Here is a 17,971-nt window from a genome sequence, read left to right on the forward strand (position 1 = left end):
TAATTAAAATCTCCATAAAACCCAGCTGACTTGGGTATTTTATATTTGGGAATTTTTCCCATGGCAACCACTTATTTTTGATATTTAAACTCAATTACAGTTTGGGCAATTCACAGTCTTGAAACCCATATTTTCGAACAACACCTCGCTTTGAGGCACTGCCATAAATAGTATTCCTCTCACTGACCTCCAATGAAAGAGGTGCTCCTTCCAGAAGTGAGGTGGGGGACTGATAAATGGCCTCAGTGTGGCTGCATGTGGCCCTTGGGCCGTAGTTTGGGGACCCCTGCTGTACTTTCTAGTGTTTTCAGTAGGAATGAGTGTTGTATTTTGTCAAAGGCTTTTTCTGTATCTATGGAGATAAATTACATGATTTTTTTTGGTTTGATTATTAATATGGTCAATTATATGGATTGTTTTCCTAATATTGAAGCATCCTTGAATTCCTGGTATGAGTCCCACCTGATTATTATGAATAACCCTTGTGATCACTTGCTGGAGTCTTTTTGCTAGTATTCTATTTAAGATTTTTGAATCTATGTTTATTAAGGAGATTGGTCTTTAGTTTTCTTTCTCTTGTTTTTGATCTGCCTGGTTTTGGTATCAGTACCATATTTGTGTCATAAAAGGAATTTCATAGAACTCCTTTGCTAATCTAGGCAATTTATATTTTTGTAAATATTCATCCATATCACCTAGATTGTGATATTTATTGTCATATAATTGGGCAAAATAGTTTTTAATGATTGCCTTAATTTCCTTTTCATTATAGGTGAGGTCTCCCTTTTCATTTTTGATACTATTAATGTGGTTTTCTTCTTTCCTTTTTGTTTTATTATATTAACCAGTACTTTGTCTATTTTATTTGTTTTTTTCAAAGTACTAGCTTATAGTCTTATTTATTAATTCAATAGTTCTTTCACTTTCTATTTTATGAATTTCCCCTTTAATTTTTAGAATTTCTAATTTAGTTTTTATCTGGGGATTTTTAATTTGTTCTCTATAGTTTTTAAATTTGTATGCCCAATTCATTGACCTCTGCCTTCTCTAATTCATTAATATATTCATTCAAGGATATAAATTTCCCCCTGACTACTGCTTTGGCTGCAATTCTTAGATTTTGATAGGATGTCTCATCATTGTCATTCTTTTCAATGAAATTATTAATTGTTTCTATGATTTATTCTTTAATTTCCCATTAATTTTTGATTTGCCTCTCCATTGTAACAGTTAAAATTTAGGAATATGGGGAGAGACTGAGGCAGGTAGAAATTAGTTTCTCTCTGCAAAGAGTATTATATTTTTTAGAGGTTTATTAAGGATTAAAGATTAAAGAAAATATAGAATAAGAAAAAACACGTGCCTAGGCCAGAGGCCTAGGCAAAATAACCTCACATCATGGAAGAGAAGTGTCTGCTTCAAAACAGAAGTCCAAAGAGACACAAAAACCTTTGCTACCAGCTTAAACCCCCTTTCGATCTTGGCCCACCTGAGAATTTCTGTGAGATTACAAAGCATTTTGGGGAAGTGGAGCAAAGGCTTGTGGGGATTGTAGTCCTGTATTCGAGTCTATTTTTTACATACCCCCGTTTGATCCTCTGGGAAGAAGTCCTTCTCCAAAGGATCATAAAAACATAATCAATTTAAAGATTACAATAATTTGAGGATAATAAAAAAAAAACAATAATTACTGGACACATTGACAGAAAGCCAGTTAGGGGGCAGTCCCCTTTGGCATAAAAGTTTACATACAAATAAATGTTCAATCAACTACACCCAAAGTTCAATTTTGTGCAACTTGTGGTCTGGAGGCTTCTTCATGGTGGCTTCTCCCAACAGTTCAGTTCTGGATTCAGAGAGGTACCATCTTCTTTTTTACCTAAACTTTTTCTCAAAAGGAATTTAAACTTTGAAATTAAAAATAATAATATTTTTTTACATTACCCCCGTTAAGAGGGTGATTGAAAAATGCATTATCACTTAGGGATGCATGGCTGAAGTATATGAATCAATTGGCAAGGGATATTAAAAAGACATCAGAAAAATCAAAAAGAAAAGAAAAAATTTCTCGATGAAAATATAGACTATCAAAATCTTAGTTGAAAAAATTCTAAGTAAAAGAAAAATAAATTTACAACAGGTCCTTGAATCAGGGCCCAATTAAAATGATCTAAACAATGATGCATTTACCCAATCAATAGCCAGGTCTACAGAAAGATACCACACTATGAGAGACAGAAAAGAAAGGGACCAGATTATAGAAGCCAAGTAGGAGCCAAGATTTTGGGGATACTCGTCTGTATCTTCAGAGTGAGTGTGGACACAAGGAAAGCCTATGTCTAGCAATGATAAACACAGTAACCTCAAGTCTTCACACTAGGTTCAAGACCTTTGTATTGGCCTAGAAGTGCATCAATCCATCCTGGATTGGCTTTTCTTTGGCTTTGTGTAATGGCTCTTGTGTGTATATCTTGTCCTGGAATCAGACAGAATCATTAAGCAAAGTCCCATAATTTATTAAATAATTAGTGGCATCATTTTTATAGTCACAAGCCTTTTAGGGAATGCATTAGCAAATGTATCTTAAACTTGTAGTGCTGAAAAATCAAAAAGTTAAAAAAAAATCTTAATGCTGGTCACATGTGCTTCAAATATAAAAAGGAGAGAAAAAAATAAAAAACCCTGAAAAAGTATATTACACATGCAGGAAAAATATAATAATAATAAAGGAACTTTAAAAATTAAAAAATATAGCTTATAATCATTGACACTCTGTGTCAGATAAGAAAATATAAAATTCAAGGCTTTCTCACCAAAAATGAGATCCATTTCCTCTTAATATCTGGCCATGATCACTGTGAGTAGAAGGCAAATGAATTGAAGAAGGTTAACAATTTTTTCATTTTTAAAAATACAGTAGTACAAATATGTAGATATCAATATCCCCAAAATTCTCAATAGCCCAATTAATTACAATAGGAAACAAACACACTTTCATATTTCACATAAGTTGCTGTATGACATTTTTAAACCTATGAATTGATGGACATTTGTCACAATTTTTACAAACATAGCAATCTTTCAACCTTGGTATTTAAACATATTTTTTAAACAAAGTAAAACTCATCTTGGGTTAAAAACATAATCAAGAAATCTATATATCATTCTGGTTCAAGTAAAGTAGTGAGCTGAAGAGTATAAATAAAGGGGTGCTCCTTTTTTGGAGGCTTTTTAGGCGTACAAATGCCCTGAGATTAACTGCCCAACTTCCATTTACATATTTAGAAATGCGGGAAGGTTGGGGGTTATAAATAAATTTCACTTCAGCTACTGTAATGGGCCTTACCTTGTGGTAGGGGCAGGCAAAATTAACCAGATTGTTTAAAAAAAATTCCAAAAATCATATTAAAAAAACCCTTAAAATCAAATCATTTGAGGTATTTAGCACATTAAATTTTCCAAGGTTGTTAATACAATTACAACCAGTTCTGAAGTCCATCTATCCTTGGCAAAATAGAAAAAAGCTGTTTTTTCATATGTGGGCTTATTCACAATAATTTTTTCAGCACAGTTATAGGGGAAAAACAACAGAATTTTTAAAACTAAGTACATTCAAAATAAATTCAATCAACCTTCAGTTCAAGCAGAATAATATTGAATCCAGTAATATATGAACTTAAAATCACAAAGTTAAACCATAACAAAAAATGCAATAGAATACAGAGATTTTTATAAATCATTGGAGTCTGAAATGCCTTAGAATATAGCCTTTAGTCTCTTCAAAGTTCACTGGGTTCTTATCCATTTAAATGTCTATTGTCAGAAGGCAGAGTGGTAAGGGCTAGGCAATGGGGGTTAAGGGGTCTGCTCAGGGACCCACAGCTGGGAAGTATCTGAGGCCAGATTTTAACCCAGGACCCCATGTCTGTAGGCCTGGCTATCAGTTCGCTGGGCCACCCAGCTGCCCCTTCAAAGTTAAATCTTTGGACTGAGTCTGCTCCCTGACAAGCAGGTGAAGTCAATGCTATTACCAGAAGAGTCAAAAGGTATCCTTTTAAACAGCCCATTACTATTAAGTTTCTGTTTGAAAAATCTGTTTCTTCTCTCTAGTCTCTCTCCCCTGATATCCCTCCTCCTGCCCCAGTCCACGTGGAGCCCAGGCAGCCCACGTGGAGCCAATACCCCCGTTTGCTCAGAGGCTTAGCCTAAGGGAAAATTGCCCATTCTCCTTTCCTTCTCGTCTCTCCCCTCTGCCCACGTGGCCAATACTGTTACCAGCTGGTTGCAATGAGTCCTCAGCAATCTGCTCCAAGGATCTGGGTGATGAGCCGATTGGGGTCATGCTTGTGGGTCTGGGGCTGGGGTGATGAGCCGGCTGGGTTGGAGGCCAGATGGGTGAGAGAAAGACCGCCAGGGTGGTTCGGGCCGGGAGCCGGAGTGCAGCTTGGGCACCAGGTGAGAGGCCAGGAGATGAAACAGGAGCCGGAGAGAGCCGCAGGCAGGACCTGATCAAGATGGTTTTCTAAAAGGCATCTTGGAGATACATGGCTTAAAAAAAATCATTATCTAGGCTAAAAAATTTGAGAATTTCTCATCCAATCTAGTGGTCGCCAAAACTGTAACAGTTAAAATTTAGGAATATGGGGAGAGACTGAGGCAGGTAGAAATTAGTTTCTCTCTGCAAGGAGTATTATATTTTTTAGAGGTTTATTAAGGATTAAAGATTAAAGAAAATACAGAATAAGAAAAAACACGTGCCTAGGCCAGAGGCCTAGGCAAAATAACCTCACATCATGGAAGAGAAGTGTCTGCTTCAAAACAGAAGTCCAAAGAGACACAAAAACCTTTGCCACCAGCTTAAATCCCCTTTCAATCTCGGCCCACTAAGAATTTCCGTGAGATTACAAAGCATTTTGGGGAAGTGGAGCAAAGGCTTGTGGGGATTGTAGTCCTGTATTTGAGTCTATTTTTTACACCATGTGCCCTTACTAATTAATATTTTGATTGAATTGTGACCTGGAAAGGTTGAATTTATTATTTCTGCTCTTTAGCACTTCTTTGCTATGTTTTTATGCTGTTGGACATGGTCAGTATTTGTGAATGTACCATATGCTGCTGAAAATAGGTATTCCTTTTTGTCTATATTTATTTTTCTTCACATATCTATGAACGCTAATTTTTCTAAGATTTCGTTCACATCTCTAACCTCTTTCTTATTTATTTTTTGGTTTGATTTGTCTAGATCTCGTAGAGGAAGTTTTAGATCTCCCACTAGTATCGTTTTACTATCTATTTCCTCCTTCAGCTCAGTAGTTTCTCCTTTGGATATTTGGATGCTATAACATTTGGTACATACATTTTGAGTACTGATGTTTCCTTATTGTCTATACTGCCTTTTATCATAATGTAATTACCTTCACTATCTCTTTTCATCAGATCTAGTTTTACTTTGGCTTTGTCAGATATCATGATTGTGACTCCTTCCTTCTCTTCTTTCAGTTGATGCTCAATAGATTTTGTTCCAGACTTTTACCTTTATCCTGTATGTGTCTACCTGCCTCATGTGTCTTTCTTATAGTCAACATATGATAGGATTTTGGCTTATAATTGATCCTGCTCTTTCCTTCTCCTTTATGGGTGAGCTCATATCATTCAAATTCAGAGTTATGATTACCACCTGTGTGTTCTCCATCATTTTGATTTCCTCTCATAGTCCTGCCCTTTCTTCTTTCACCATTTCCTTCTCAGTGGTTTGCTTTTAATCAGTCTCTGTATTTCCCATCCTTATTGTACTTCCCTTTCTGCCCCCTTCCTTTTTATCCCCCTCTTATTTTTCTTAGGAGTCTATTCAATTTCCTTCCCCACTCTCTTTCCCTTTTTCTACTCCCTGGCCCACTCCCTCTTGGTTTTTTCCCTCTCAACTTCCCTATAAGGTAAGAAAAAATAAGATACCTCAATTGATCTAGATTCTCTTTCCTTTTTCAGAGGTTTTAGCAGGGACTTCCTGGTTAAGGCACTGAACCCCTAAGCCTGTTTTGCTATCTGTAAGATGAGGCTGTTGGACTTCATTTCCTATCAGCTCCCTTCATGGGATTAGTCTGTGACCCTCTGTGAAGTCAGTGTTTGGGACTCAAGGGCCTGAAAGTCTTCTGCAAGTGTCAGAAGGGCTGAACTTATTCCATCTCAGATATTTAGTATCTAGAAACACATATGAGTGCTTGCTCTCTGCTGGGTCCTGGTCTTAGTTATAGGGGACATAAAGGGTTGCAGTGGACATCCCCTGCCCTCATGGAGTTCACTCTCTGCTGGAGCAGATACCAGAATGCCAAAGTTTTGTAGTAGCCCTTTAGATTAAAGCTCCATAGCAGCCAATCACAAGAGGGGAGGCCCTGAAAAGAAGGAGTACTAGAAAGGTCTAATTGGGGGGAAGTGGCCTGTGGCATCAGGAGACCCTGACTGAGGATTCTGGGAGAAAGTATATCCTAGAAAGCAAGGGAAAGGCAGTGGCACAACTCATTGCAAATTGCCATCTCCAGTAGTTTAGCCCTGGACCTGAGGACAGATGTTGGACAGTATCTCAGGAGGAGGAAGAGGTCAAGTGAAATGGTTTGATGCATTGGGAAGAAATGGTTTATTGGCTCCCAGAGGAAGACAGTCATTAGCTCATTAGTGTGGGAAAGGCTGAAGATGAAAGAATAATGGGGGCTGTTAGATTTAAAATAGTTTTGAGTGTTAATTAGTTGTAGATAAGAGAGTGGGAGCCATAAACTGTGATAATTAAAATGTTTGGGAGCAAGGGAAATATATATATCAATTATGACCGCTGAAATATGTTTTCTACTGTGTCTTAGTTTTATATAAATATAAGATGGTCGCCAGGGAATATATTCCCAATTTATGAATATGCCCAAGCCAACTGGGTTTTATAGAGAAATTTAATTTATAATACACTGATTAATCAATAGAAAAAGAGAGAAAGTAAGAAAGGAATAAGAATGAATAAATCAGTCAGTTGGTTTTATCACTCACCCAAGATCTCTCTAGGTAAGGCTTCTCATGCCAACCTCAGGCTACACCTTCAAGAGAGCCTCCTTTCAAGAAATGTTTCCAGAGAATTCTCCTCCTTCAGAGCCAGCCTTCTCTCCTGGTCCTCCAACATAACAACCTCCTCAGTCCTCCTTCAGAGCCCCCTCATTCAGAGCAAAACCTCCTCCTCCTCTCCTCAGACCCCCGTTATCTTTAAGGAAACCATCTAAGTTCTCTCCCCTCAGTTCTCACATCTACCAATCACTGTCCATATCTCCCCTGTGCCAATCGTGGCTCTAGCTTAACCCAGGACTGCCCAGAGGTCTGTTTCCTTTGCACATGTCTGTTGTAGGTCATATTCTCAAATAATTAAATCTTGATCTATGCTGCAGCCCTTCCTAAATCCTGTTAGACTGAGTAGGGTGGAGATTGTAAGTTCCAAGATCTGGTTCTGTCATTCCAAGTATCTCTATTGTATCAATTCTAAAATCAATCATGACTCAAAGAACTTCCTGTTCTATGCTTAAGCATAGGTCAAAGCCCTTTCCATTGTTCAGCAAAAGGTTTCTGTCCTAAAGTAGTCTTAAGTAGGGAGGAGAAGGATCCTCCCATGCCAAGGGGTTTCACATTCCAATAGAGTTCTTACTATCAGTAGGAAATTTTTTCCAAGTATGAAATTTCCCAATGGTGAAATTTCCAACACCTCATAAGTCTAAGAAATTTTAAGGTTTTCAGGGCCTTACAGGGAGGAATAGATAGGCTTAGATGAGGGATGAGATGGGCTTCTTTGCACATGGAAAAAGATTTCGTTAGCTATGAGAATGACCTTTTCCTCTGATCCTGAGGCCAGAGAGTTAAAGGAGGCAGCTGAGCTGGATGAGATATGTAGGATAAGACAGTTCTTCAAAGAGGTCCAGCTATTGTTCAGTGAAATATGAGGCCAAGTTCTCAGCTCAGAAGGTGAGGCAGAGGGTGGCAGGAAGCCATAAGGCAGAGGTGGAGACCAGGGAAATATTTGGAAGGCTGCTATGGTATGTGACAGAGGGAATCCATGAGGGAGATGTCACATGATTGCTTTGCCATGGTGAGGACCCCAGCTGAGGTGAGGGAGCCTCAATGAAGAGTGTAGCTAGGCAGCTGCATTTTCCTTCTTTCCATTGAGGAGTGGAGACTGCTGCCTTACTTGGTAGCCATCCAGGGCTATGCTTTCCCCAAATCATCAGCTCAGGCCCTTTTCTGGTCTCTGGGGCTCAGTGTTTGTCTTGTTCTTGAACAATCAGATGACCACAGCATCTCACTCTTGGGAGATGAGATCCTAGAGCAGTGATGGGCAACCTTTTGAGCTTGGTGTGTCAAAATTCACCAAAAAACCAGAGCATAACTTGGGTGATATGTCACTTTGAGAAAAAAAAAAGCACAATTTCATGATATTTATAGTTTAAATAACAACAATTTATAATTGTAATATATAACTGTATTTAATAAAACAAAAACTAATTATTTAACTTACCTTCCTAGTGACTTCTTTGTTCATCTGTCGGTCGGTTTCTTTTGTTGGTCTTGATATTATTCAAGTTGTGTCGAGTACTGTGAACTAAGAGAAGTGTCGGAAAGGGGGAATTCTTTAAGTAACTTGCCTATTAGTGAGATTTTTGTTGCTGAATTTCATTGGCTAAATCTTCAATTGAAGGTTAGCATTTTGTACACTTCAAGCCCAAGCAAGTGCTACTAATGTCATCTGTCAATCTGTTTCTTTGGTTTCACATTCTTTAACACTGAGAATAAGGTTTCACAGAAGTATGTAGAGGGAAAAATTGTGAGTGAAGTCATTGCTTTTTCGGGGTGCTAAAAGTGTCTGGTAACTGGTTCTAGGCACTCCAAATTTCCTGTTCGTAGTGGCATGCTTGATTCTCCAAGAGGCACCCATAGCACAGTCCCTCATCTCTCCAAGCCTCCCCCTCACTTATTTCAGTAATGATGGTCAATTAGAAATCCACAATACCCTAGAACAGTAGATTGGATGATGGTTGCTGTGGTTATGTGTTTGCTGTTAATGGCAATCACAGGGCCCCTAGAGATGTATCCCCCACGGCACTCCCTGCTCTGCAGAAGTGAGGTCAAAGATCGGTTCTCGGCCTAACTGGAAGTCTCATAACTAGACACTCTATGCCACAGTTCTGTTGTTTTTGGCCTACAGACCTCTGGCACAGAATGTCTACACTACACTACAGCAAATGTTTTATCCTCTGCTCCCGGCCATGCATCAGCAGAGCATGAAACAGCCTGCATACTCTGTATGCAGCCGCCTGCGGCCATGTGTCATCAAAAAATGGCTATGCATGTCATAGGTTTTCCATCAGGGTCCTAGAGAGAATTCTCTGGGATCTTCAGGATTAGGTCTGCTCTAGTTCCAATGGAATTATTGTTGACTGCTGAGAAATAAGGACAAGAGAAGGACAGAAACATAAATGAGGCCAGAGCATGTATTTCCCTTCCAGGAGAGAGACTAGAGTACAACGATCCTGGTAGAGGTTGGGCCTGACATAAGCCCTGGTCTCAGTCAGTAAACATATTAAATAATAAATATGTTCTAGGAACTGTGCTAAGCCCTGAGCACACACAGGAAGGGAAACACCAGTCTGGGCTTTCCTGGAGCTCACAATCCAGAACCCAGACATAGAGGTGTCTCAGAAAGAAGCAACAGATCCTGACTCTCACTCTCAGATGATTCAGAGAGAAAGGAATGTTATGGAAATGTATTTAATTGAACATGGAAATCAGGAACTAGAGGAGTGAAGGGAATGACAGTTTAAGGAGAAAAGCAATCCAAGGAGGAGATAATCCTAATTCTAATGATAAAAATAAACATAACCATTTGCAGATGGCTGCCATATGTATCATATACTTCATTAATATTATCTTATTAGATCCTCATAGGAATGCTTGGAGTCATCTGATATTATTATGTCCATGTTATAGTTGAGGAACCTGAGACAATAGAATTACTGTGACTTGCCCAGGCTTAAAAGTCCTAGGAAGCCTCTGAGCTACAATGAAAATGCACCACCACCTGTATTGGGATTTTTAAGAAGAATATGAAAACGCCAGTATGTATATAAGGGGTATAATAGGAAGAGAGTCATATGATTATCCTGCTCATTTCCTCATAAAAGGATCATGGACTCAACTTAATGTATGACATTTTTTTTTTTGAAAATTTTATTTAATTAGTCAATTTAGAATATTTTTCCTTGGTTACAAGAATCCTATTCTTTCCCTCTCCTCTCCTCATCGCTCCCATAGCCGACACACAATTCCAATGTGTTTTACATTTGTCCTTGATCAAAACCTATTTCCATATTATTAATATTTGCACTAAGGTGATCATTTAGTCTATATACCCAATCATATCCCCATTGACCCATGTGATCAAGCAGTTGTTTTTCTTCTGTGTATCTATTCCTAGTTTTTCTTGTTAATGTGGATAGTATTCTTTCTCATAAATCCCTCCAAATTGTTCTGGATCATTGCCTTGCTGCTGGTAGAGAAGTTCCATTACATTTGATTGTACCACAGTGTATCCATCTCTGTATATAAGGTTTTTCTGGTTCTGCTCCTTTCACTCTGCATCAGTTCCTGGAGGTTGTTTCAGTTCACATGGAATTCTTCCGGTTCATTATTCCTTTGAGCACAATAGTATTCCATCACCAATGGATACTACAATTTGTCCAGCCATTCCCCAATTGAAGGGCATCCCCTCATTTTCCAATTTTTTCCACCACAAAGAGTACAGCTATGAATATTTTGGTACAACTCTTTTCCCTTATGATCTGTTTAGGGCACAAACCCAGCAATACTATGGTTGGATCAAAGGACAGGCAGTCTTTTAGTGCCCTTTGGGCATAGTTGCAAATTGCCATCCTGAATGGTTGGATCGATTCACAAACTCTACCAGCAATGCATTAATGTCCTGTTGAAAACACTAAAGTATAGGAATAGAAGGGCCTTTCCTAAAAATAATTAACAGTATATATCCAAATCTAAAACCATCAGCTAATATCATCTGCAATGGGGATAAACTAGAAGCATTCCCAATAAGATCAGGAGTGAAACAAGGATGCCCATTATCACCTTTATTATTTAACATTATACTAGAAACACTAGCAGTAGAAATTAGAGAAGGAAAAGAAATTGAAGGTATTAAAATAGGCAATGAGTTGACCAAGCTATCACTCTTTGCAAATGATATGATGGTCTACTTAAGGAATCCTAGTGACTCAACTAAAAAGCTAATGGAAATAATCATCAAATTTAGCAATGTTGCAAGATACAACATAAACCCACATAAGGCATCAGCATTTCTTCATATTTCCAACTCATCTCAGCAGCAAGAATTAGAAAGAGAAATTCCATTTTAAACCACGCTAAACAATATAAAATACTTAGGAATCTATCTGCCAAGACAAACACAGAAACTATATTTACACAACTACAAAACTCTTCACACAATTAAAACTATAGATTTAAATAACTGGAAAAACATTAATTGCTCATGAGTAGGACGAGCTAACATAATAAAAATGACGATCCTACCCAAACTTACCAATCAAACGACCAAGAAATTTTTTTACTGAATTAGAAAAAACCATAGCAGTTGATTTGGAAGAACAAAAGGTCAAGGATATTAAGGGGGAAAATGAAAAAAAAAAAGCAAAGGAAGGTGGTCTAGCTGTACTAGATCTCAAACTATACTATAAAGCAGTGGTCATCAAAACAATATGATACTGGCTTTAACCGCGAAAATGTGGGTTTCAAGATCGTGAATTGCCAAAACTGTAAAGATAATTTTTAGTGTCTTGATTTAAATCAAAAATAAGTGGTCACCATGGGGAAAATTCCCAAATATGAAAATACCCAAGTCAGCTGGGTTTTATGGAGATTTTAATTAATACAAATGAAGGAATTTAAGGGAAGGGAGAGATAGAGAGAGAGAGAAAATAGTAGGAATGGCCTAGGCCTGAGCCTTAAGAGAGACTAGTCAGTCTTTTATCACTCACCACAAGATCGTCCTAAAGCAAAAATCAGTCCTTCACTGAAATCCTCAACTCCTGAACTCAGTTCAGAGACCCAGCTCCTCCAAACTAACTCCAAACTCCAACTAAGTTCAGAGAGCCAGCACCTCCAATCTAACTCCAAACTCCAACTAAGTTCAGAGACAGCTCTGAACTCCTGACCTTCTTTTAAAGAGAAATTTCTCTTATGTCACCTCCCCTAAAATTTCACATCTACCAATCACAGTAGATGCTTTTCCCCAGGACTGTCTATTCTTAGTTCACATCTTCTTTTGTTATCACCTCTGATTAGATTATATCTTCTGAGTATTTCACATCTTTTGCTAAACTTGCCCTTTGTAAGTTGCTTGACCTTTTAGTGATTAATTTAACCTTTATAGGTACTTAGCACCCTTTTGTATTAGATCTAAAAATAGACCACCAAGCTTAGGGTTTTTGCTTCACTAGAAATATTAGTTGGGGACTTTTCATTGTTCAATCAGGAATTTTACAACTTTATCTTCCCCTAAGGCACTGTCTGAGCAGGGTGGAATAATTTTAAAGTTCTCAATACATTCCTGACTTAAGTACCTCCATTGTCGAAAATGGGGAATAGCTTAATCAAATCTTCTGAAGTAGAGTCTGAGCAATTTTAAGATTCACATGGCTCAGACAGAAAGAAGGATCAGTGGAATAGACTTGGAGTAAGTGACCTCAGCAAAACAATCTATGACAAGCCCAAAGATTCCACCTTTTGGGACAAAAATCCACTGTTTGACAAAAATTGCTGGGAAAATTGGAAGACAGTGAGGGAGAGATTAGGTTTGGATCAACCTCTCACATCCTCCACTAAGATAAACTCAGAATGGGTGAATGACTTAAATATAAAGAAGGAAACTATAAGTAAATTAGGTGAACACAGAATAGTATAAATGTCAGATATTTGGGAAAGGAAAGATTTTAAGACAACTCAAGAGTTAGAAAAAATTACAAAATATAAAATAAATAATTTTGATTCCATTAAATTAAAAAAGTTTTATACAAACAAAACCGGTGCAACCAGAATTAGAGGGCAAGCAAAAAATTGGGGGAAAAAATCTTCATAATAAAAACATTGACAAAGGTCTAATTACTCAGATTTATAAAGAGCTAAATCAGTTGTACAGAAAACCAAGCCATTCCCCAATTAATAAATTGGCTAGGGACATGAATATGCAATTTATAAAGAAATCAAAACTATTAACAAGCATATGAAAAAGTGTTCTAAATCTCATAATTAGAGAAATGCAAATCAAAACAACTCTGAGGTACCACCTCACACCTAGCAGATTGACTAACATGACAGTAAAGGGAAGAAATGAATGTTGGAGTGGATCTGGCAAAACTGGGACATTAATGCTTTGCTGGTGGAGCTATTAGACATATTTTTAAACATGGGGAATACCATGTTTTTGTTCAAATTGTATTTAGTTGAAGGATTTTATTTTAGTGAAAAGTGACATTTAAAGAAAAGTAATGGCTACTCTCAAGGAGTAGGGAACAGAACAAAATCTTTTATGCCTTTGATAAATGCAAAAGGGAGTGCTGAATTTTTTTATCTGATCTCAGATAGTGGAACAAAATATAAAATCGAAAGTAATTGAAACACAAATTACATAATGCTTACAGAGAAGCTAAATGGTGAAATAATAGCATCATATTTAGTCTTCATTCACCCAAAGGTATCATACCTATGTAGAGAGGATTGAATGTATAGAAAACAAAAATGAAAACAAAATGATTGAAAGTGAATTGTCTAGTACTGTGGACATAGGAAGAATGCCCAGTCACAAGATTTGGTCTCATCTGCCAGGATTTTGAGTCAAGTCACTCTTCCAACCTTTTTGAAATCATGGTCTGAGTTAGTAATGTTATAAAGCTAGTCTATCCAAAATCCCAGATTTTTTTTTTTTATGAAAAGCCAATGAGGTCATATAGGAGTCACTTTGATATTTAAATTTTTCTTTAGCTTTGAGGTAATGACATTTTCTTTTTTTTTTTAAGTTCTTATCATGTGCCAATTCTTTTTTTTTCTTTTTATTATATTTTATTTGATCATTTCCAAGCATTATTCATTAAAGACATAGATCATTTTCTTTTCCTCCCCCCAACCCCCATAGCCGACGCGTAAATCCACTGGGCATTACATGTTTTCTTGATTTGAACCCATTGCTATGTTGATAATATTTGCATTAGAGTGTTCATTTAGAGTCTCTCTTCTGTCATGTCCCCTCAACTGCTGTATTCAGGCAGTTGCTTTTCCTCGGTGTTTCCACTCCCATAGTTTATCCTTTGCTTATGAATAGTGTTTTTTTCTCCTAGATCCCTGCAAATTGTTCAGGGACATTACACCGCCAGTAATGGAGAAGTCCATTATGTTCGATTATACCACAGTGTATTAGTCTCTGTGTACAATGTTCTCCTGGTTCTGCTCCTCTCGCTCTGCATCACTTCCTGGAGTTTGTTCCAGTCTCCATGGAACTCCTCCACTTTATTATTCCTTTTAGCACAATAGTATTCCATCACCAACATATACCACAATTTGCTCAGCCATTCCCCAATTGATGGGCATCCCCTTGTTTTCCAGTTTTTGGCCACCACAAAGAGCGCAGCTATGAATATTTTTGTACAAGTCTTTGTGTCCATTATCTCTTTGGGGTACAGACCCAGCAGTGCTATGGCTGGATCAAAGGATAGATATTCTTTTGTCGCCCTTTGGGCATAGTTCCAAATTGCCCTCCAGAATGGTTGGATCAGTTCACAACTCCACCAGCAATGAATTAATGTCCCTACTTTGCCACATCTCCTCCAGCATTCATTACTTTCCTTTGCTGTTATGTTAGCCAATCTGCTAGGTGTGAGGTGATAAGAGGTAATGACATTTTCAAAGGATAGAGTGTGCCCATTTAAGTTGGAAGACTTTCCTTCTTACCTGAGAAAACAGTATATTGAGCAGTTTATGTTCTGACAGTTGAGGAAAGGATAGTTATATAGGTGTATATGTCACTCTAAAAATATGTTTTACTCTTTGTTTCTTTTAGAAGGAAAGATGAGGCCTGAAATGAAGACTAATTCAACAGAGGTGAGCTTCTCTGTGGAAGAATTGGATTTAGAAAAATTCATGAGTCATGGTCCCAATAATTTTGCTTTCAGAGAATTCTGTGTTGTACCTAAAAACTCATCTCATATTGAGAATCAAAGAATGCACACTGAGGAAAAATCTAGTGTAAATAATAAGTGTGGAAAGACTTTTATGCCCAGGGAGAGTCTATATAGGTATCAGAGAATTTACACTACGGATAAACCTTTTGAATGCCATCAGTGTGGAAAGGCTTTCAGTCGCAGCTCCAATCTTGCTGTACATCAGAGAATCCATACTGGGGAGAAACCTTATGAATGCCAGCAGTGTGGAAAGGCATTCAGTTGCAGCCACTCTCTTGCTGTACATCAGAGAATCCACACTGGGGAGAAACCTTATGAATGCAAGCAGTGTGAAAAGTCATTCAGTTGCAGCTCCAATCTTGCTGTACATCAGAGAATACACACTGGGGAGAAACCTTATGGATGCAAACAGTGTGGAAAGACTTTCAGTCGGAACTCCCATCTTGCTCTACATCAGAGAATCCACACTGGGGAGAAACCTTATGAATGCAAGCAGTGTGGAAAGGCATTCAGTTGCAGCTCCACTCTTGCTGTACATCAGAGAATCCACACTGGGGAGAAACCTTATGAATGCAAGCAGTGTGGAAAGGCATTCAGTTGCAGCTCCACTCTTGCTGAACATCAGAGGATACACACTGGGGAGAAACGTTATGCGTGCAAACAGTGTGGAAAGGCATTCAGTTGGAACTATCTTGCTCCACATCAGAGAATTCACACTGGGGAGAAACCTTATGAATGCAAACAGTGTGGAAAAGCATTCAGTCGGATTTCCACTCTTGCTGTACATCACAGAATCCACACTGGGGAGAAACCTTATGAATGCAAGGAGTGTGGAAAGGCATTCACTTGCAGCTCCACTCTTGCTGTACATCAGAGAATCCACACTGGGGAGAAACCTTATGAATGCAAGCAGTGTGGAAAAGCATTTAGTCGCAGCTCCAATCTTACTGTACATCGGAGAATCCACACAGGAGAGAACTCTTATGAATGTAAGATATGTGGAAAGAGATTCAGTCAGAGAACCTATTTCACTTTACATCAGAGAATCCATACTGGTGAGGGACCTTATGAATGTCAGCAGTGTGGAAAGACATTCAGCCAGACCTCCAGTCTTGCTGAACATCACAGAAGCCACACTTTGGAGAAACCTTATGAATGCAAGGAGTGTGGAAAGGCATTCAGTTGCAGCTCTGCTCTTGTTGTACATCAGAGAATCCACACTGGGGAGAAACCTTATGAATGCAAGCATTGTGGAAAGGCATTCAGTCGCAGTTCCAATCTTGCTGTGCATCAGAGAATCCACACTGGGGAGAAACCTTATGAGTGCAAGCACTGTGGAAAGGCCTTCAGTCACAGCTCCCATCTTGCTGAACATCAGAGAATCCACACTGGGGAGAAACCTTATGAATGCAAGCAGTGTGGAAAGGCCTTCAGTCGCAGTTCTAATCTTGCTGTACATCAGAGAATCCACATTGGTGAAAAATCTCATGAATAATCAATGTGGAAAGAAAATTTGTCAGAGCAATTCTCTTTCTGTTCATCAGAGAATCCACACTTGTTGAGGAATGTTAAGAATGCAAGCAGTTTGAAAAGGCATTCTGGGAGGGCACCACTCTTACTGCACATCAGAGAATGCATACTGGAGAGAAACCTCATGTATTCAAGATATGTGGAAAGATGGTCACACACAGCTCCAATATTGCTTTTTGAAGGAAATTTACCATCCCCCTTTCTGGAGCAGCCTACCTGGTGTGAGCTTGACCTTGGATCAGAGGCATGAATTGTGTGATAGAAACCATTGAGTGATGATAGAATGGCAATCAGGAAAAGGAAGAAATAGATATAAGAAATCACAAGATGGGTGTAGGATGGTGTCTCCTGCACTGTCCCCTGTGGTGTCACTTGTGAGAGTTAGAAGGCAGAGAAAAGGTTTGATAAATTGAGGCAAGAGCAGATTTCCAGGTTCTTCCAGTTTTGTTAATCCTAGACTTCTTTGTAAGCATGGCTAGGGTGCCCTAATGGTGGTCAAAGACTATCAAGCTAAATGGAGCTGAGGAATGTATCTCTCTCTAATTTTTCCATCTTTTCCCCCTACTGTCTTATATTAAATAAAATAAATTTAAGGCAAGCCTCATAATTTTTCCTCTCATTCTACACATCACAGAAACTGTTATAGTGAAAATCACCTATAAAGATTTTTATAATATTAATTTATGGTCGCCAAGGAATTTACCTAAAAAATTCCTAAAATGAAACACTCAAGTCAGAATGGAGTTTATGGTGGTTTAATCACAATGGGAGTAAGAAAAAGGAGAGGGAGAGAAGGAGAGAGGAGAAAAGGTTAACTCAACCTTCTGGCAGAGCCAGAGGGAGTTTAGGCCCGTAGGCCAAGGTAGATATAAGTCTTTGACTCATATGACCAATCTGAAGGAAAGCTGTCTGCCAGCCTCCTCCCTGCTCAAGCTCCTAGCACCAACTGGCGCCTAGCCCTGTCCACAGGAAGTGCGCGAATTCCAGAGGCTGTTCTCTACCTCACTTCCAGTGCCTCACAAGTGCCAATGGTGGCTCAAGCTTGGCTTAGGACAGCCCAAGTGGGCTTAATTTATTTATAATTTGTCATTGACTAGCACATGCCCATGTAGTGTGGATATGCATAAATTTGGGTGCTAGACCAAGCAAGATGGAGATTTAAA

General features: G+C 38.4%; 1 protein-coding gene across 8 annotated transcripts in view; it reads left to right on the plus strand.

Moving 5' to 3' along the window:
• LOC103096060 (zinc finger protein 420-like) overlaps positions 1 to 17,406 on the plus strand; it is a 29,884-nt gene extending 12,478 nt beyond the window's left edge. For all 8 annotated transcript variants that reach the window (XM_007490211.3, XM_056820300.1, XM_007490208.2 and 5 more), the window contains one exon: positions 15,158 to 17,406. In XM_007490211.3, coding sequence (XP_007490273.1) covers positions 15,158 to 16,773 — 1,616 coding nt within the window. In that variant the 3' untranslated portion in view covers positions 16,774 to 17,406. The remainder of the gene's footprint in view (positions 1 to 15,157) is intronic.
• Positions 17,407 to 17,971: the final 565 nt, after the last annotated feature.

This window comes from Monodelphis domestica, chromosome 3 (genome assembly GCF_027887165.1).
Source record: "Monodelphis domestica isolate mMonDom1 chromosome 3, mMonDom1.pri, whole genome shotgun sequence".
In the NCBI taxonomy this organism is placed as follows: domain Eukaryota; kingdom Metazoa; phylum Chordata; class Mammalia; order Didelphimorphia; family Didelphidae; genus Monodelphis; species Monodelphis domestica.